The sequence below is a fragment of the Triturus cristatus genome, chromosome 4_1 (genome assembly GCF_964204655.1).
Source record: "Triturus cristatus chromosome 4_1, aTriCri1.1, whole genome shotgun sequence".
Classification (NCBI taxonomy): Eukaryota; Metazoa; Chordata; class Amphibia; order Caudata; family Salamandridae; genus Triturus; species Triturus cristatus.
The window spans coordinates 409,624,099-409,645,221 of NC_140585.1; the positions used below are offsets into that span (position 1 = coordinate 409,624,099).

The window sequence follows — 21,123 nt, forward strand, 5'->3', positions numbered from 1 at the left end:
GCTGCATGTGTAAATTAATAGAAGCATGTTTTGTATTGGTACAGAAAAATGTGTTACCAAAGAACAGTACTTTGGATTTGCTGTTAGGTTTGAAAAGTCAAGCACTCTTGCTCTGTGGAATTGAAACATTGTTTGGCGAACTTCTGACCTAACTCCACACAGCAGTGTTCCATGAGCTGTTGCTATGGTAGCAGGCAGAAGTCAAGTTGGGGGAAGGGTACTAGGCAGAAGTCAAGTTGGGGGATGGGTACTTTTGGAAAAGGGTTGGTTTTCAACCAATAGAAATGTGTGATTACATTTGAAAAAAAGGGGGAAGCACTGAGATTTGAAATTAACATGTATATGTGTGGAAAAAGAGAGGGAAAGTTTGCCATTATCTGGTTCTGCTGAGAGGAGAGAGGTGTAAAGAAAAGAGATCCTGGCTCTGATAATCTGCTGTTTGAGTGCCACATTTCTTTCACAGCTAACTAATTTTAAAGGTGAGTTTAGAGTTTGAGAGGGGATGTATATGGTAAATTAAGAAATGAATAATAGAAATGGAATTCCTTTTGTTGAAGTTGTGTTTATCATTTTCTGTTTTGGGAGAAATTTAAATGTGAGGAACATGTAAAATAATATGGCCTATGTTTTCACGATAAATTAAGGTGTACTGGTATAAAAAAAGAATAGTTTAAGGGTTTGAGGTTGGACTCAGTAATGCAAATACATTCAGCATCACTAAGGCTGGTTGCCCTTGCTGGAATGTAGGCAGTCACCCAGGTTACACATGGTGGTGGTCTGAAAAAGCAGTTTGGACATGTGCTTTTAAAAAAATCTGAAAAGTGGATTCATAATGTGTCAGTCTGTAAAAGTGATTATCACTTGTCAAAAAAAGAGCAGTAAGTGTGCTTTCAAATTGGCAAAGAAATTTCGTTTTGTGACTAATGTGAAAACATGACTCTGTGTGTAAAGAGGAATTATAGGCAGAGATTTATTGCGTATTGCTCTGGTGATTTCACAGTTGCATTAGATGGAAAGGGGGAGCCATTTTTTGGTGCAGAAGCAGACTCTTAGCACACACCCAGCTGCTTACCATGTTGAATCATGCACAGTATTTACAAGCGAGTGGGGTTTGAGGTTTCAGTCAGTAATGCAAATACATTCAGCATCACTAAGGCTGGTTGCCCTTGCTGGAATGTAGGCAGTCACCCAGGTTACACATGGTGGTGGTCTGAAAAAGCAGTTTGGACATGTGCTTTTAAAAAAATCTGAAAAGTGGATTCATAATGTGTCAGTCTGTAAAAGTGATTATCACTTGTCAAAAAAAAGAGCAGTAAGTGTGCTTTCAAATTGGCAAAGAAATTTCGTTTTGTGACTAATGTGAAAACATGACTCTGTGTGCAAAGAGGAATTATAGGCAGAGATTTATTGCGTGTTGCTCTGGTGATTTCACAGTTGCATTAGATGGAAAGGGGGAGCCATTTTTTGGTGCAGAAGCAGACTCTTAGCACACACCCAGCTGCTTACCATGTGGAATCATGCACAGTATTTACAAGCGAGTGGGGTTTGAGGTTTCAGTCAGTAATGCAAATACATTCAGCATCACTAAGGCTGGTTGCCCTTGCTGGAATGTAGGCAGTCACCCAGGTTACACATGGTGGTGGTCTGAAAAAGCAGTTTGGACATGTGCTTTTAAAAAAATCTGAAAAGTGGATTCATAATGTGTCAGTCTGTAAAAGTGATTATCACTTGTCAAAAAAAAGAGCAGTAAGTGTGCTTTCAAATTGGCAAAGAAATTTCGTTTTGTGACTAATGTGAAAACATGACTCTGTGTGCAAAGAGGAATTATAGGCAGAGATTTATTGCGTATTGCTCTGGTGATTTCACAGTTGCATTAGATGGAAAGGGGGAGCCATTTTTTGGTGCAGAAGCAGACTCTTAGCACACACCCAGCTGCTTACCATGTGGAATCATGCACAGTATTTACAAGCGAGTGGGGTTTGAGGTTTCAGTCAGTAATGCAAATACATTCAGCATCACTAAGGCTGGTTGCCCTTGCTGGAATGTAGGCAGTCACCCAGGTTACACATGGTGGTGGTCTGAAAAAGCAGTTTGGACATGTGCTTTTAAAAAAATCTGAAAAGTGGATTCATAATGTGTCAGTCTGTAAAAGTGATACAATTACATTTTAATTATAAATTAAATTGTTGGGTGGGACAGCTAAGTGAGAAATTAGAAGGTCTCTTTCTTCCACTTTATCTCAAAAAGATTTTTAAAAATTAGTTATTAATTTCTCAAGGATCTTGAGATGTGGTAATTGATTTTTAGTGTTTTAAAAAAAAAAAAAAAAAAATACGCTTACCGTGCGCGTACGGTAAGAAAAAAAAAAAAGTTTCAAAGAAAAAATAAAAAAAAGTTGAGAGGTAAGGTTGGCTCTTATAAGAGCCGTTGGGTTCATACAGGGATGGAGGAAAGAAAGAATGGGAGTATTATGAGCGTCTACAAACATGCTGGTCTATCTTATTGTTAATAAGGGGAAGACTGATCTCCCCAAAAACAATAAGACCACCACATCTTGTACACCTCATTTCAACCCTCCCAAATCGAGGGTTGGTGTCCACAGGAAAAGAAGAAGGTGATGCTCCAACATCAGAGGAAGGGCTCAGCTGAGCTGCCGATGATGTACTCGGCTGAGCATCTGAGGCTGGGCTCTGGTGACTTACTGAAGAGTTTTCTCCAGTATGTCGAGCAAAGGTCCTTGGGTGTCTGTCCTGGAGGTGTCTCTTCATAGAGTGATTTCCAAAGGAATATTTCTTCCTTGGATTTCCTCTTGATAAAACACGACCACAAAGTATGCAAGTGACCAATTGAGCATTCACCTTTTTCTCCCCCTCTGGAAAAGTGAAATACTCCCATACAAAAGAAGTCTTTTGTTTCCTCCTTCTCTGGATCATGGTGGTGCTGCTAGCCTCACTCTCAGAAGAGGTCTGCTGTTCTGCCATTGTGTCCCAATGTCAATCCAGCTCCTGCTCCTAGAGAATCACAAGCAGAAATGAGGGGAATGGGTGTGGTGTGGGAAGAATCTGGAACTGAAAGTAGTTTCAACCAATGAAAAGTGTTCTTTCAAGCAGTAATGAGGGGAATGGGTGTGGTGTGGGAAGTTTCTGGAAGTGAAAGTAATTTCAACCAATAAAAAGTGTTCTTTGTAAGTCACATGACCTGCCGTGCGCGCACGTGACGCTTACGGTGCGCTTACGAAGCGCGTGCGTCACACTCGCGCATGCGCATTACACGCCCCTGCGTAACCGCGACGTTGCTTCCGGGTGTACGCGTACGTCACGCACGTATTGCGTATCGCGCATGCGCATTACACGCCCCTGCGTACCCGCGACGTTGCTTCCGGGTGTACGCGTACGTCACGCACGTATCACGTACGCGCACCGTACTTATGACGTACGAAGCGCGTACCGTCAGCTTACCGTACGCGCACGGAAAAAAATGCATAAAAAAAAAAAAACCTTTCCATAATGCAGGATATAGTACATATATTATTTTATACAAAGGCTTACAAAAAATGACAAAAAAAAATTTGCATTTAAAACTCCGTACAAATTCACTGAAAAAACCATGGGTTTCACACACGTTATAGTTAGAAATTAGCATTTTAAAAACCTTGCAAATTCACTGAAAAAACAATAGGTTTCAAACATGTTATAGTTAGGGATTAGCATTTAAAAAACCTTACAAATTCACTGAAAAAACCATAGGTTTCACACACGTTATAGTTAGGAATTAGCATTTAAAAAACCTTAGAAATTCAATGAAAAAACCAAAGGTTTCACACATGTTATAGTTAGCTGGACATTTCACTCGTAAAAAACCAATGAAATTTCCCCGTTATAGTTAGTTCAGCTAACTATAACTCGCGCGCCCGCAATGCACTACTGATGACGTCACATATTACATCACTCATGACATGGTCACTGACATCACTCATGACATCACTGATGACATCTCAAATGACATCACTGATGACATCACTGATGACATCATCCTTGTGAAAGAGTAGCAGACCTCTTCTTCCCCTAATATAACCTTTAATACACACATTCAAAAATAGAAACTAAAATGTACAAAATAATGAACATATCAATATCAGTTACAACAACCTATTCAGTAATTCGAAGAACCACATACACATCCACTCATTCACCAACAGTCCTCTACAGTCACTCATACATGTACTCACTCATCATATGTATTCATACACCTATACATCCTGTTACACAACGCCACTCATCCATAGAGTTACTCACACACATAGTTACTCATGCTAATAAAGAATCAAACATCCATTTACTTGCATATACAGTTATACACACACCACCACACCTACTTCTACAGAAACTTACACATACTTAGTCTTTTAAACAATCACTTATAGAAACACATACTTATTCATACAGGAACTCTTTCAATCTCTCACTCTCACATATACTCACTTATATACACCAATAGTCACATATACTAGTTAAAAACATATGTAGTTACTCATGGAGACACTATTGAGACAGTCATTCACTCACTAACACACCCATGCACACACTCATCCACCCATACAGTCCTGCACACATGCTGTCTTCAACACATACAAACAGTGAGTCACTCATTCATGCACCTATGCACTACGTAATACCCCCCACCGAACCATACAGACACTCAGACACTCATACTGACAAAAAACCAACTAATAACCTATATAGACACTCATGTAGCTACTCACCAGCCCATGCAGCCACTTATACACAAAGTAAGAAACTGATACAGATATTTTCATATTTAAAGATTACTCAGTAAGCCATTTATTCACTATGATACACTTAATCAGTCAGTTACACTAAAAATACCAATTTATTCTTCCATTGACCTTGAGATATACATAAATATAAAACATATTTAATTTTCAGAAAAACACACAATCACAAGGATGATGTCATCAGTGATGTCATCAGTGATGTCATTTGAGATGTCATCAGTGATGTCATGAGTGATGTCAGTGACCATGTCATGAGTGATGTAATATGTGACGTCATCAGTAGTGCATTGCGGGCGCGCGAGTTATAGTTAGCTGAACTAACTATAACGGGGAAATTTCATTGGTTTTTTACGAGTGAAATGTCCAGCTAACTATAACATGTGTGAAACCTTTGGTTTTTTCATTGAATATATATATCAGGGTTTAGGGTGGGTAGAGGGAAGCATTGCATTGTATTGTGACATCTGCACGATTGAGAGCTATTTATTCCATATTAAAGGTTAGATTGATGCCAATGCTGCTTGTTACAACAAGTACTGTTCATGAGACAGTCAGGGTGGTTCTCCCATTTTTTAATGTTTAATCTTACCCATGGAGAAGTTGTATCTTGAGTAGAGTGGTGCTTATGTATTATGCGTACGCTATATGGTAAGTCGGACTGTAATTTGGGCGGAGACATGGATTGTTGGCGAGTGTGGTGGATTGTTTTGAAAGATTGCTGTGGATGTGTAATGTTGTGCACGTTGTTTTTTGGGAGCACTCATTTTAAGCGATCTTAACATCTGCCAGTTTGACAACACTTTGCTCTAAATGTTAGACTGGTGTTCGGGATATTTAGCTAATTACTTGACCACTCATAGTAGCAATTTTAGTTGGATTTTAAGGACATGTTTTTCAAGAACATTATCCATGAACATTTCATGAGAAACTAGCGAGATACTCATAGTTTTGTGACTATCAAATCATATTATGTTAGGTTATAGGTGTCATGATTATTTTCTATTACATTTTTTAGGACAGCAAAGGTCAATCTCTGCACAATACTGGAGGACCACAAGTGATAACAAACATTTGTAAATCAAATTGGATTAAGGTATACATTTTTCTTTTGAACTGTTTATTATAGAGAAGTTTGGAACAATAACAGAGGGTGCCTGTAATGGAGCAAAGACTCATAGAAAAGAGACTTGCTCGGAAGCAATCCGCTCCTTTAACTTATTAACAAGCTACTAAAATTGTTTTGTGTAATGCTAATGCGCACCACATGAACACGCCGGTTAGTGGAGCTTGCTTATGTATTTACTAACGATAATAACGAAGGACTAATCCCTCTCTAAACGGGGAAATCTTTTCTGCGCATGCGTCAACTACATCTACGCAGTATGACGAGCTAATGCTTGGAGGGAAATTCTTGTGCATGAGCAGAAGGCACTAAAATGGAGTCTTGAAGACTCGCGTGCATGGCACCTGCTTGCTTGAAATGAAAACACGCTATTTTACTAATGCTAATGCGGGAAAAGTATTAATAAGTAAAGGGGAATAGAATAGAGATGGGTGGTAAACAGTGAAACCATTTATTTTTTAAATTAACATCTGTGTTTCTGACTTTATCACTAGTGCGTATTTGGGCCTCTCATGTATAACTGAAGTAAGCTGAGACATGTGACAATGGCGCATGGGCACTGGGAGTTAACCCGGAAAGATGACTCATGTTTTGAACTACAGCCAAGGTCGCAAAGTGTCCCTGCCTGAGAACAGGTGGTGAAAAGTTCAACTGAATGGACCTACATGTTAGATTTTTAACAAATGTTACAGATGAAATGTGAATGCGGGTGCGAAATAAAAGTTATGAATAAACATTAAGGGGATGGGTTTGCGAACAATAGTCTAGTGAAATAAAGTGACATGTAAGCATGGTGTGATGAACTTCCCCCCTTGCCCGACCAATCAGATTTAATATTTTGACGATATTGAAACATTAATGGGTGGTACATGAACAACGAAAGGTATAATTGAGATAGCCTCAAAAATAGAGGGAGTGGGATGTGTTTCACAAGGTCCTGAACACTAGCTCCCTGAAAGGACTGTGTATAAGAGGGGTGCACAGTTCCTAACTGAAAATGTGGAGAAGGGGAGGTCTTTCTTCGTGATGCCCTCACATACCCCGGAGGATGTCATGCTTCATCATTGGGCCTTGGTCCTCGTCGGGCCGGTGCTGCAATGCCTGACGGGCTCCCGTAAACGGGGACCTTTGTCGGAGATCTTTTGAAGAAGCCGTTGGGTGCGTGCGGGTGTGATGACTCGGTAGTGCACAGGTGAAGTAAATTAGGTCACGAGCAGTCCTACTTAGGTTTAGTTTTATCGTATAGGTAGCTCGAGCCTGATTAAAAACTAAATAGTTGCCCTACGTGGATTTAATGTTCCTAGAGGGCTGCCAAGGTGAGGTGGGTCAACATGTTTCATGCCCCAACAGCCCCTAACGGGTCTAGTGGCACTTCATCAGGACCAAAAGAATACTAAAGTGTAAATGGTGCACTACTGTCTGGTTCTACAGTGTTCCTGACTAGTCACCAGACACGGTAGGGGGTACCCTATTTCATTTTTAATCAGGCTCGAGCTACCTATACAATAAAAACTAAACCTAAGTAGGACTGCTCGTGAACTATTTTACTTCACGTGTGCACTACCCAGTCCTCACGCCCGCATGCACACAACGGCTTCTTCAAAAGATCTCCGAAAAAGAGCCCTGTTTACGGGAGCCCGTCGGGCATTGCAGTGCTGGCCAGACGAGGAGCCAGGCCCAATGATGAAGCATGACATCCTCCGGGGTGTGTGAGGGCATCACGAAGAAAGACCTCCCCTTCCTCACACTTTCAGTTAGGAACTGCGTGCCCCATAATTGAGATAGCTTCAGTTAGTTAGAGTGCGCAATTTGGGATGCTGTTACTGCAGGAGGTGCTGTCGCTGGGAGAGATGCTGTGAGATGCTGATGAAGAATCGAATGCAGAGCCTGAAGCAGAATTTCCTATCCTAATTTAATTGGGTTAGAAGAAGACTTGCGGAAGAATCTCGAGGAATAAGAGAGTGTCAGAGAGGGGTGCTACGCAGTCGTCGGTATCTTAGAGAGGTAAATATCCTGTCCTGAAGCCTTTGTCGCCCAGGGGACCCATACCAGATCCTTGGTCAGGGGGTTGGTCTTCACACCATTCTTGGTAATTATATTTTCACGTTATTTTGTAGATGTTCTTTTCTCTCTATCCTCTCTTTCCCTTAGGCATCGTTCATTGAGTAAGTCCGTGTTATATTCGATTGATTATTTAATGGAATTTTCTCTCCTATGAATGCTGGTGTCTGTAGTGTGTTTTTGAAGTGGTTCACATGCATTTAATTTAGATAAAGACTTAAAACTTTCCTAAGTCTGTGGTTATTTACTTCAAGGTATAGGAAGTTAGAGTTATGTTCATTATCACCATCAATTTGTTCAACTAATGGTCCATCGACCAGAAGAAAGAACTTTTTGAACAGTGAGAGGTTAGTTGAGAATAAGCAATAATTAATCCTGATATTGTGATTACACATATAAACTTTGACTCCAGCGGTTTACTCAATTGTGTGAGTGTTTATGGGCCCAGGTGAGTATATGGTAGTAGAGTATCTGTGGTTGGTACGCCACTGGATCACCTGTATATGAAATATTTAGTACTTTGATCTTGAATAAGTAGTGTAGGGGTGAGTTTTGAATGGGACAGAAAATGATTAATACATGATTTTCACTGAGAATTAATTTAATTAGGTGCTATTATCTTTAATATTCATAATATGTTATATTAGATATTTTTATGGATAATGGGTTGCTAGTAGATGTAAGCAAAGTGACTTGACCACCAGTGACCAGATAAGCCTTACAATATTAATGGTGTTATAAAGCTGTTGATAATACTGTGTTGTGTATACCCGTAATGGGGAATCATAAACTTAAAATGCTTCCATACTTTTGGACGTTTTCAATGCAATGTCATGCGTATGGATAGCTGTTGGTCTTTAGCAAAAAATCTTCTGTATGGTCTGGTTTTAAAAACTTTTTGGTATGTATGATGTTTTTGTATGTATGATGCTTTTTATTGCATATAAATAAATTGTAAATACTATATATATTTGTGTAGCCATAAAGAAGAACAATAACATTACTTGCTTATTGTATTACATGGAAGCATGGAAGTTTGATCTAGATCAATGATAGATTAATATATTTAAACCTATTTTTGTGGAGTGCTGAGCTACTATATTGTACATTAACTTTACATTTCTACATGTCCTGCTCTTAAATACCATGCACCCTGCCGTGTGAGGATACAAGGCCTTCATAGGGGTAACTGCTACATATTTTAAAATAATGTATCCTCCTATCAAAAAGTGATTACTTTGAATAGTCAAGCTGCAGCTTAGAAATGCAACTGCCAGGCTGTTGTACTAGGCCTGGAGTCACGTTTACAATGTCATTGTAGTGGATGGCACACTAAGTGCTGAAGTTCACTAGTGACATTCAACTTACAGGCCCTAGGTACACTTTTTACTTCATACTAGGGACTTATAGGTAAGTTAATATTATGACAATTAGGAGTATAGCAAATTTCTAAATTTTAGGGATTAGAGAACATGCACAATATTTCTGCAAAGAATGCTAAATTCTGAGGAAACAAACAAGATGATCCCTAAACTAGAGGATATTGTTATAATCAGTTCCAGCATTGCTCAATGTGCCTACAATAGTATTATAGAGTGCTAGGGAGATGTAGAGGGTAACCCTTCCGTGTTGTCTCATCTGGAAGAAGTACGTAGGAATGGGAGTAATGTAGGGATAATATTCACAAAGCAAAGACTTTTCTCACACTTGCACACACACTAGCATACATAAACACACATGCATGCATATACACACACCCAAACACTAAAAAGACACATTAAAATATATTTATATTCTTTAAAACCATCTCAAGGGCTCTTGAGTGTCCGTCATAGCAAAACTGACAAATTACAGAGATAGGGATGCAGAGCGATGGTACATGAGACAAATGACCTAGAATAGAAGAGCTGCAGTGTTACCATTTATCCTGATTTTACAGTATCATTGCAGATAGCGCGAAGGGAATACCAGTTAGTGACGAAGAAGCTTCAGTGGGTGGAGATAAAATATGCCATGCTCTATCCTGCTCACCTGAATATATATAACCCATTTAGGTAAATAACATATTTTAACAGCCCACAATCAGCTAAAGTACACCTGAAGTCATTGCACATATCCAACTAGAAACAATGATAGGAGAGAGGAGAGGCTGCTGCCGCGTCACATTATAGTGATTCGGATTGACAAAATTTGATTTGAAATATTGAAGGCGCGAGGTCAACTCTCTTTAAGGCATTTGACAGACTGAGGTGAAGCCGACCCAACTGACGAGTCAATGCTCCAGAAAACTCAATGCGCCGCAGTGGCAAAATGGCCAGTACTGGAAATGCTTGTTTTGCTGTGATGACGCATGGTGCTGGGGATTTGGGGCCCATGAGGACCCTACAGGCTACATTGCCCTCGGGAAAATGAGATAGAGAGATATACATAGATAACTCTCTCCATGCAAGTGCGTAGTGTCAGCGAGGGAATGTAAAATACGGTATTTGAAAGTGCAGCGGAACTTGACACTACTTTTCTTTGGCCAGCTCTGACTATATGAAGAGATTCAGACAACTTTAATGGCTTTCCCTAGAATAAATAGCTCCCTCAATCTGTATCTTTGGTTTGCTATTCTTAGTTTCTGTTGTTTGGTTTGTTGATCACAGTAAGGGACCAAACGGATGTTTAAGGAATATCGGTGCATTGTTCTGGGTGCAAGGATTTGTAACCAAAACATTTTCCACAAGAAGTTTCTCAGTGCAAATAGGACTTTTAATTTGTTTATACAAACTATTCCCAACTGCTGTTTTAACACCAACTTCTGTGAAAGCATCGTAAGAAAGTTTTTTCCCGGGTCTAAGAAAAGCAGACTAATTAATAGAATATGTAAAGGTGTGTCCAAAATTCTTATCTAACAGCCACTCATTCTACCATGGGAAGTTATTCCATACCATGCACCTCTCATTGAGAACCTATGAGAAAGAGCGATCCTTAATTTAACTGGCACACACCATGCACAGGGTCTGCACACTTGCTTAGATCATTTTTGAATCATTTACAAATCTTACCAGTCTCAGCAGATATGGGGCCATATTATGTATTAGAGCACACATTCCCTGTTTGCGCCTGGCACACCTTAAAACGGGTGCGCCAGGCGCCACTAGAGAGAGTGCGCCATATTACATAGAATGCACAGCCCACCGGGCAGCCGCAAACTCGTGCTGCCCTGGGGGCAGCGCATTCAAGAGAAATACGGAGCATCTTTGAAGCAGCTGCTCCGTGTTTCACAGTGCAGGCAGCAAGCCACCTGGATTAGAGGTCCCCTTGCAGGGGGGTGCAGTCAGTGACTGCACCCCTTTAAAAGGGGGTGTCTGGGGAGGCCTATGGGATCCCCTTTCCTCCCTCCAGAGGGCTGCCCTCAGGGTGCGCGCTGTCAGTGTGCCTCCTGAGTGTGTCTTTGCCTCTGCGCCTGTGTCTGTAATATGGCGCAGGAACAGAGGCAAAGGGATTCCCTCATTTGCATGGGGCACACCTCTATGCGCAACAGGGAATGGCCCTGAAGTTAGCGCTGGTGCTTTAAGTGCCCCAGCACTGTCGGTATTACAGAAGGGGCCGCACAAGAGTCTGTGGTCCCTCAGTAATACCACAGTGCTCAGGAGGAGTGCAAAGCGGACGCAAATGCCTGTGGCGCCCCCGTGGCATTTTATGTAATACGGCCCAGGATTTGGAGTACTGTCATGTCAGTCACCCCTCAGTTCATCTTTTTTTCTTTTCTACAAAGGAAGATTTTAAATTGATATAAAAGACTGGGTTAGGTGCTAAAATTGCACTGAGGGCAAATGTCAGAGAATTTAGTTTCTTTAATACATTTGCTTTGTAGTGATGAATACTGCTCACCATTTCACAAACACACATTTTTGCTGTTGAAAGGCAGCTGTGTGTTTCAGCTTCAACCACAATCTTACAAAAGCACTTCAGGCAGATGTTCGTGGCTCCTCAAAAGGAACTCAAAAATGCTTTACCTCCTTGCATGTCGAATATTCTGACACTGGGCCTTGCAGCAAATCTATTTCATTGAGAACTAGGGGTTCAACAGTGTTTGTTTTGAGTGATGATCCAAAAACTTTTTGGTCTTGTCTTTGGCTTATACAAGAGAGTGCATGCAGTGATATGTTCTCGCGGAGCGAGTCCAAGAAACCAGAAGGGTCACGGAAAGATGATAGGTGCATCTGTAGATGAAAGCCTAGTTTTCATAAAAGTAGGCATGCTGGTAGCCATGTGAATGGAAATGTTGTAGGAAACCCACTAGGAAATGATGAACATATCTGGAGTTGTATGAGTGGTATAGGATCAAAGGAATTACTCTGTGGGTGATTGGTCCTTACAGGTTACCTATGAGTTTATGGATGATGTGAAGCACACAAAAAGAGAGACAACCTGGGTTCCTACCCCATTATGACATGCACTTACAACCCATGAAGATGAACTATGTGTCCTATGAACACATGAAGGCTTATATCCTGGCTGTCTCTGCTGCTTTGACAGCACCAAAACTACTAATTTTGGCCAAAGGCTCATTAATAGTAAACATGAACGTGTGTTCTTGAACCAAGTGTACATTGGTTAGAAAGTCCATGAACAGGAATGCTGTAGGTGCATGGTCTCCAATAAAGGGCACAACAACACTATAGAAGTTTAGTGCCTTGATTGAGCACATTTTAGAATTTCTGTCATGGTTCCATGAATCTCGTAGGAGAGAATTTCACAAAGTGAATCACTGCAGGAGGATTTTTATTCAGATGCCAAAATATATATCTTTGTGATTACCATGGCACAAATATAGAAGTTTGCTGTTACAGTGAAATGGAACAAAGCTACAAATGCTAAACACAAAACAGCCAGGCCTAAATCACCTAAAAAGAAAGGTCTTCCACCAAGAGTGATCCATGATCATGGTGTAAAAATCCTTGACATGAATCTCAAACAATTATACTAGCTGTGGAAAGATGGAAAGTCCTATGAGTTTTAATTTTCCATCTCGCTCATTGGAGGTGGCTGTGTGTCTGTGTTTATGCTTTGTGTTACTGGATGGTATGTTACTTTTTTTTCTTTTACTTGTTTTTTATCAGCAACATTGCAGCATATCACAGCTTAGACATTTATCATATACGGTATGTTACTTAGACAAAAAATGTCAACTACAATTGAGCCCATCATTACTTGATGGGTTCACCATATCTTAGGAATTCCGAATTCTTATTAGAGTATATGCGTGAAGTGGTTTTGTTCACATCTAAAATCCATTCTGTGTCCTGGTGTGTCTTTCAAACACTGTTCTGCTCTGCAGTTTTTAGTTTGTATATCAGTAAAATATGAAGTTTTCAATATCCTTGGTGAAGAATATTGTAGTAACAATGTACCTCTTGAATATCCAGAAGATATGGAAGTTCTAGGTTTAGCTGGCACAGAACTGATGATAATATCAACAGTATTTCTAGCTGAATGAATGAATAAATGAATGAATGAATGAGAGTATTTATAAAGTGCACGCTACTGCCCGGAGGCGTTTAAGATCTGTGAAGATCAGACAGGCAGTGAAGCTTTTGATTTTCCTAGTTAGAAGCAAAGAGTCAAGCTTTTAAAGATTTTCTAAAATCTCGCAGACAGGTGGACAACTTAAGCTTCTCTGGCAAGGAATTCCATAGCAGTTGATCTAAATAAAACTTCCCCCCACCCCACATAGTTTTCCTAAAAGGAGCAACTACAAGATTTTTTGCAGAACTCGAACGAAGAGTCCTGCTCGGAGTGTGCCATTTAAAGTGTTCCTTGAAATACCCTGGACCTTTCCAATGGAGGGCCCTAAATGCTGTACACAGAGACTTAAACTCTATCCATCGCTTCACTGGATTCAAACCTAGATACCTTTAGAAGAAAGCGTGCAGATGCATTCTACAGGGTTTGTAGCTTTTTTTGGAATCTGACTGAGATATTAAGGTAAAGACTGGTGCAATAGTCTATCCATGTCAGAACTAACACAATTACCACTGTTTTTAGGAGTTCAAAGGGCAGATATTTCTCAATTTATTTTATAAGTCTCAGCGAGTAGTAGGAGGCCGGGGTGACTTTAGCAATTTGCTCTTGTAACTTCAGATCTTCATCAATTAGGATCCCCGGGTTCTTTGCCTTTGGGACCGGTGTAGGGAGTGCTTCTAGTTCTGATGGCCACCAAGAGTGTGACCAAAAAGAGGGGTTATTGCCGAACAAAATAATCTCCGTTTTGGAGGAGTCCAGCATCAAATAGTTATTATTCATCCATTTGTTTACTTCCTTCATAGATTCCCTAATAGAGTCCCCAGGGTCAGTTGCATTTTTAGCAAGAGACACTATAATCTGCTTTTCTTCCGCATAGGATGCCATGGAGAATGAGAAGGACTTGATGAGCTTAGCCAACGGAGTGACATACAAATTAAACAACGTGGGGCTCAGGGATGAGCCCTGCGGTACCCCACAGGGCAGATGGTAGGATTGGGAAGTAAAATTGTCCACCAAGACTTTTTGCTGCCTATTTGTCAAAAATGACTGAAGAAGGCTCAGTGTGTACCCCCTATTCCCATTCTCCGCAGACGATCAACCAGCACCCAGTGGTTTAACGTGTCAAACACAGGGGAGAGGTCCAATAGTACCAGGGCGGCATTTCCTCCAAGATCAAGAGTAGCTCTTATTTCTTCCGTCGCGGTTACCAGTGTAAAGTCTGTACAGTGTTCTTTTCGAAAACCAAACTGGGTATCATACAATAAGTTATTTCTATCAATGTAGTCCATTAATTGTTGATTGAGGACTTTTTCTACCTAGAAATTGGTCTATAATTACTCAACTCTTTAGTGTCGAGATTAGTTTTTTTAAGAGTGGGAGAACTGATGCTGATTTCCAGTCATTGGGGAATATTCCTTGCTTGCACATTGCTACCATAATATCGGCTAGTCGAAGTGCGAGGTGTTCTGGTGCCATATGAAATATCTTGGGTGGACAAGGATCATTGGGAGAGCCTGATTTAGCAATGGGAATCAATTTTCTTATCTATTCTGCTGTTGGTGGATTGACAATAATAAAATTTGCGCTCTCCAGCTCCAGATTGGGGCATTGCGTTGTATCTATGGGAACCTTAGTAAAGGTAGCTAACTGATTATGAATATTAATAACCTTATCTTGAAAGAAGTGAGCAACTGAGTTTCAAACTTCCTGGTTATTGATCACTACATTAGGCTAATGGATACTGTATGTTTTTTATGACCTGGAAGAGCATTTTATTTGCATAACAGGCTACTTCAATTTGTTCACAATAATATCCTGATTTGGTAGTCAGAATAAGCTGTTTGTGTTCCGCTAATGTAATTTTATACTGCTCCCTTACTTTTCCTCATACTTTTCCCACCATTTTCTCTCCGGTTTGCGACATTCTTGTCTCTATTGTTTTATTGACTCCCTATGCCATGGCTGGGAGTGCTTCTCTGAGCTAAATTCATGTTTTAAGGGAGCTAAATTAGTCACTATCTCGTCTATCCAGGATGAGAAGTTCTCTGCCATCTGATCTGAATTTTCAGAGAATTTGGGGGCCAAGTTTGTAAGCTGGTGTAGAAATTTATGTTCTTGTATTTTATGCCATGCCCTGCCAGAGTACAGAGAGTTTCTGGGCACTCGTCTTACTGTGGCTACTGTCGAAAGCTGCCATTTCACAGCCGAGTGGTCTGTCCTAGTTAGTGGAAGATTCACTGGATTAATATAAGAATTGTTGGAAAACATTACATCCAACATATGGCCAGCCTGGTGGGTGGAGCCCTTTGTTTTCAGCCCAAGTCCCAGTCCATTCATAGTTTCTAGTAGTCCAATGTAGTCTCTATCTTTGCAAGATTCCATATGGAAATTCATGTCCCCCAGTACTGTCAAATCAGCGCTGGACATTGATGGTTCCAATAGAGCACATACTAAATCTCCAAAATGGGTTCTCGGTCCAGGAGGCTGGTAGACCAAAAGTCAATTGAAAGACTTTGATTTCCAAATTTCAATGGAGAAAAATAATGCTTCAAGGCCCTCTGCCTGTGCTGGTCTGAAAACTGCCTGCATACGGTTGTGGTATAGTATCGCTAAACCTCCTCCATTTTTAACCTTATGTCTGTCTAGGCAAAACATGTTATAGACTGGAGGGGTAGCAGCCACCATGTCCGGGCCAGAGTTCACATCTGTCCACGTTTCGGTTATAAAAATAAGGCCTGCCTGATGTAATATCGCAAACTCCTGAAATTCATATTATGCGTAACTAAGGGCCTGGTATTTAGTAAGATACATATTATGCTACTACAGGTCTTGGGTTCTATTTTGTCTTTAGTTCTTGCGATCTTACTATTATGATAATGCTGTACTGGCTCAGAGAATAATACCATGGATTTACAACCCTGAAAGAGTGTTTCATTATACTCTGGCAGTAATGCCGGACAGAATCTTGAGCATTGAGGACTCTTACCATCAGGGCGAAGACTGAGGAGCGTGTCTCTCGTACAGCAAGTGCTCTGTGTTTGCACTGGGCACATCGGACCAGGGGGACGGGTCCTGGGCCCGGTCCAGGCACGGAAGGGCGCAGACAAGCTCGCCTTGGGTGCGCCTTTGGCGCGCCCGCTGTGCGGACCTGCTGCCGGAAGACTTTCGAAACCTGTCCTAAGAGGGGCATGGCCAGAGATGTGGCAGGCACCGATCGCGGTGCAGTTCATGGAATGAAAAACAGGTGAGGGAAAACTAAAACCAACCCGAGGTCCAGCAACCTCTGACCCCTGGTACAGGCTTCCCTGCGCCAGAGGACTACTGGTAAAGTAACGTTTAAAAGCAAATTAGAAGGGGAGTGAAATAAAGCATAAACCAAATATAACTTCTAAAAACGTGCCAGAGCCCTGTTCAAGGGTGGCGCAGCCTGTGGAGCCAGACAACTCCGAAAATGGGCACATCAGTGCCTTTTACAAGGAAAACAACGATTGCACCAACCTTGTCGTGATCTTTTGAAGCCGTCTTAGGAGGGCCGTGGCCAGAGGTGTGGCAGGCACCGATCGTGGTGCAGTTCATAGAATGATAAACAGGCGAGGGAAAACTAAAACCAACCCGAGGTCCAGCAACCTCTGACCGCTCGTACAGGCTTCCCTGTGCCAGACGACAACTGGTAAAGTAACGTTTAAAGCAAATTAGACAGGAGCGGCTCCTCCACGTGGGCAGAGGAGCATCGCCCCACTGCTTTCTCAAAGTGCGAGAAGCTGAAACATAAAATGGTAATATGAATACCATTTTATGTTTCTGCTTCTCGCACTGCGGGAAAGCAGAGGGCAGGGTTTAGGTGGGGGCGGGCTGGTGGGCGTTCCTGCTCCAGGCAGGGGAGAAGTGGCTTGCCCACTGCTGTGGGCGCTGACTGTTTATTCGGGCCCATGGCCGAACAAACCAGTCATGCACACTGCATTTTCTCAATGCAGGCTGCATGCAGCCTACATAGAGAAAATGGCCTCCCCATAGATGCCTGCAGGGTCGGTGTCCCTGCCAATTACAACGCTGCAATTGAAGCATTGTGATTGGCTTAGGGGAGGAGAGGGAGGCGGCCTGCTTCCAGAGAAGCGCAGAGAGAGGAGACGGGACGCGGGACCGGAGGCGAAGGTAAGTTAATTTTGTTTTTGTTTTTTTATTAACTCCCCCACCTCCCCGTGCAACCAATGCTAAAAATAAGCCAAATTAAAACCTAAACATACCACGAGCGGAATTACCCCATGAAAACATCACCAGCCAAATGTAGAAAGCAAATGTGCTCAACTCTCCAAAATAAAACAGGGAAAGAAGAGCACAAATGCCATTCTTGAAAATATCTTACAGCAGATGCAACAGGTTGTTGCATGTGCGCTCTGTTCAAGTGGTGACATTTTCAGGGAGGTGCCTTTGCATTTATTTGTAGGCCAACATGCCACACAGAGCGCTGGCAATGCATCACACAGTGCAGTTGAAACCATACGTACTGCCATTATTTACACATTGTCCTGACATAGTGATTATTGCCAGGATGGATTAACAAATTGGGTTTCCTAAATTGTACAGTAATATCTCTGGTAAAACATGCCTAGTATTTGCACGTTGCTATTAGCCTTAGTAGCACAATGGTTAGCACGGTTTAGGTAGTAATGCATAGATGCTGGATTATTGACACACCTTTTGAATGGGGTTAACGTATTACAACATTAGTTATTTTCCTGTATTAGTCGTATCCTCTGAAGAAGCTATGACAATTTGTATTTATTATTTTAACTAAGAGAGTCTTTTCAACTTTGGAATAGAGGCGAGCACTTGCCCACAGTTACGTTAAATTCCCTTGCTGGCGGCTCTCCCTGTGTAAAGGCGGGCGCTTGTTCTGTTTCTCTGTGATTATTGAAAGCAGTTTTTGTACTAAGGCATTAAAGAGCATTTATTATTCAGACTATTATTATGTTTTGCTTTTGTTGACAATTCAATCCCCAAATCATTGGCTTGCATGATGTTAAGAAGACAAAGACGCAACAAAGACGGTCTTACTTCCGGGGAGACCTCTAGGATTCCAAAGTGGGAGAGTTTCTGGTGCAACACGCTGATCTTCAAGGAGCGCAGAACCTCTTCAGAGGGCAGTGTGTCAGGGACGCCGATGCTCCTTTTCAGAGGGGACACAAACAGCTCAACACAGTTCTTCCGCCCCTAGAAAGAAACATGAACAAAGTGCTGTTATAAACACCCTTCACCTTCAGGTGCAGACGTTTTGGGGGCTGGGCCACAACTTCAGGAGGACCCTGGCAGCATGAGGAGCTATGCCTAAGGTTTAAAACATGTCTTGTAAGTTGAGAGAAGACAAGGCAGGTCCAGCATCTCACACCACCGAGTGGAGTCAGCTCCCCATTCATTAATAAACAGTGCAGGCTTGCAATCTATAAATATGTGTTGCGGGACAAGTGTAGCGCCCTGAAAAAGCAGGGTCTGGGGAATAATGGCCCATCTGTTGCCCCCCTCCCCTTCTAACGTGCGGAACAACCTTGTGCTGGCACATTGAAAGACCTCTATTTTCTGTAAATCTCAAGATTGAGTAGGACAAAAATAGTGTTGTCTTAAGTATACCTACAAGGCAGGGCGGGAGAATAAGTAGAGGACAAGGAAGAGCGGGAGGTAGTAAACTTCTACAAACCTGTTCTAAATATTTGGGGAGACTTTTCAGCGACTCAGGACATTAATTACCACAGCACAGTTCACTTCTCTAACCACTGCTCCTAAACATATGATGGCAAAGGTTTTGTCCCAATGAGACTGCTGAGGGGAGCAGCTTTGTCACAAAGTTAGTAGGCCAAAAGAGAGAGTGCACTGTCTGACGCTCCGATAATGTCAGGGAGCAAGGTATGGGTGTGAACGGCGCCCCAGCTATTTTCCTCAGATTGGGATCGTATAATTTGTGGGAGAACAACATACACACAAATCCAAGTTAGAGAACTCAGAATGTGGAATAACACCTTGCAGTACATCCGAAAGAGTGCAAACATTGAACAACCACTATTCGCTTCCACGTTTTCTGGCAGGTTTCAACTGTTGCAAATTGCTGGAGTAAACACCAGTGTCAGGCAAATGTAATCCTGTTTTCAGCACAAACAGGCATTTGCACTCAAAGTAGGATTTACAGACCAATGTAATCAGGCTTTTAGTATTTGGTACTTGGTCACTGTGGAAGGGGCTACAGGGTGTTGGAAAGGGCAATAAGGTGTCAGGTTTAACTATTTTTAACTTGCATTCCCTTCCACAAAGTTCATTTGCACCTGACTTTTGTACTGTCTTTTTTTCACTGTACTTTTCCCAAGTTTAATGGGGTAGTGCATAATTTTAAAACGTTAAAGTGAATTTATAGTTAGTTAAGGTAATAAGATTTTAGCATACGTTTAAAGAAATATCTCTCGAAACTCCCTCAAAAAATACAAAGTTTAAAGTGGTGTTATAGTTAAATCTTGCAATAATATAAAAACTAATGTTGAAAGCCAACAAAAACACTGAAATTCACCAAATTATAATTTACGCCCCAACATGCACTGCTTATGACCTGATATATTGGATCAATGATGATATGCAAAATTACAGAATTGATGGCATCACCACTGACACATGAAATTACATACTGTCATCAGTTTCATCAACTTCTGCCCCTTCTGCTCTCCATTGTGGTCCCTCCGCATGATCTATATGATCTATGTGGCTAAGGTGCTTAGCCTGAAGATTCTTCCACATACTGCTTGTACTCATGGAGTAACGGCCAGTTTTGCCACAATGGAGCACTTGTTTGCACAAGATGCATGTACTTTACTGACTATTATTTTTTTAGTGATTCTGTTACAGGACAATTCCTTGCCACCAAACACTACTTGAACCCTTTGTATTCAACCATTGGGTTGCATTGTAATAAGTGTTTCTAAATAATATCTGTGGGTTAACAGAGTGCCACAGATTTGACAGCCAGGTAGGTGGCAGCTCATCGAGCCACCTGCAAAAAAACATTTTTTTTCATGCAGGTTTTGATACCCTGTTTTGCTCTTATTTTTAGTTTCCAGTAAACACCCTAAAAACATAGAAAATTTCCAGGAGAAAATGGCAAAAATGTTTCTTGCTAGAACCTCCTCCATTGGTGAAAACATATTATGTTGTTCTTTATGTCTGTCGCTAACTGCTAAAGTATATTACTACGGACCTGTGTCCAGAAGTAATAATGTTAGATTTTGAAACAGGGGTTGCAATATTTTCACCAATGTCTTGTAAATCCAATGTTTTGCGTACCAACCTACTTACTTACAGGATGATTCAGAAAATATTAAATTGTAGTCAGTCACAGGCCTACTACCCTCATGTTTGAGGGCACGTTAATGTACGTTTTTAAATAAATATCTACATTTCACTTTTGTCGTGAATGTAATTTTTTATATTCTATGGTTTTCACTTCAGTTTTATTTCCATACATTCAAATTTGTCTTCACTTTCAATATCGTGTGTCCAAAAACACCTTGATTTGAGCTGACATATGTTTTTCGAAATATTTGCCTTTTCAAGGCTTGTGGTATTTCCTTTAACTGCAAATCTGCCTTAAGTTAAA

At 41.2% G+C, this 21,123-nt stretch overlaps 1 protein-coding gene across 2 annotated transcripts in view; it reads right to left on the reverse strand.

Moving 5' to 3' along the window:
* PTPRR (protein tyrosine phosphatase receptor type R) overlaps nt 1-21,123 on the reverse strand; it is an 813,462-nt gene that overhangs the window by 406,253 nt on the left and 386,086 nt on the right. For both annotated transcript variants that reach the window (XM_085652526.1, XM_085652527.1), the window contains one exon: nt 18,549-18,704. In XM_085652526.1, coding sequence (XP_085508652.1) covers nt 18,549-18,704 — 156 coding nt within the window. The remainder of the gene's footprint in view (nt 1-18,548; nt 18,705-21,123) is intronic.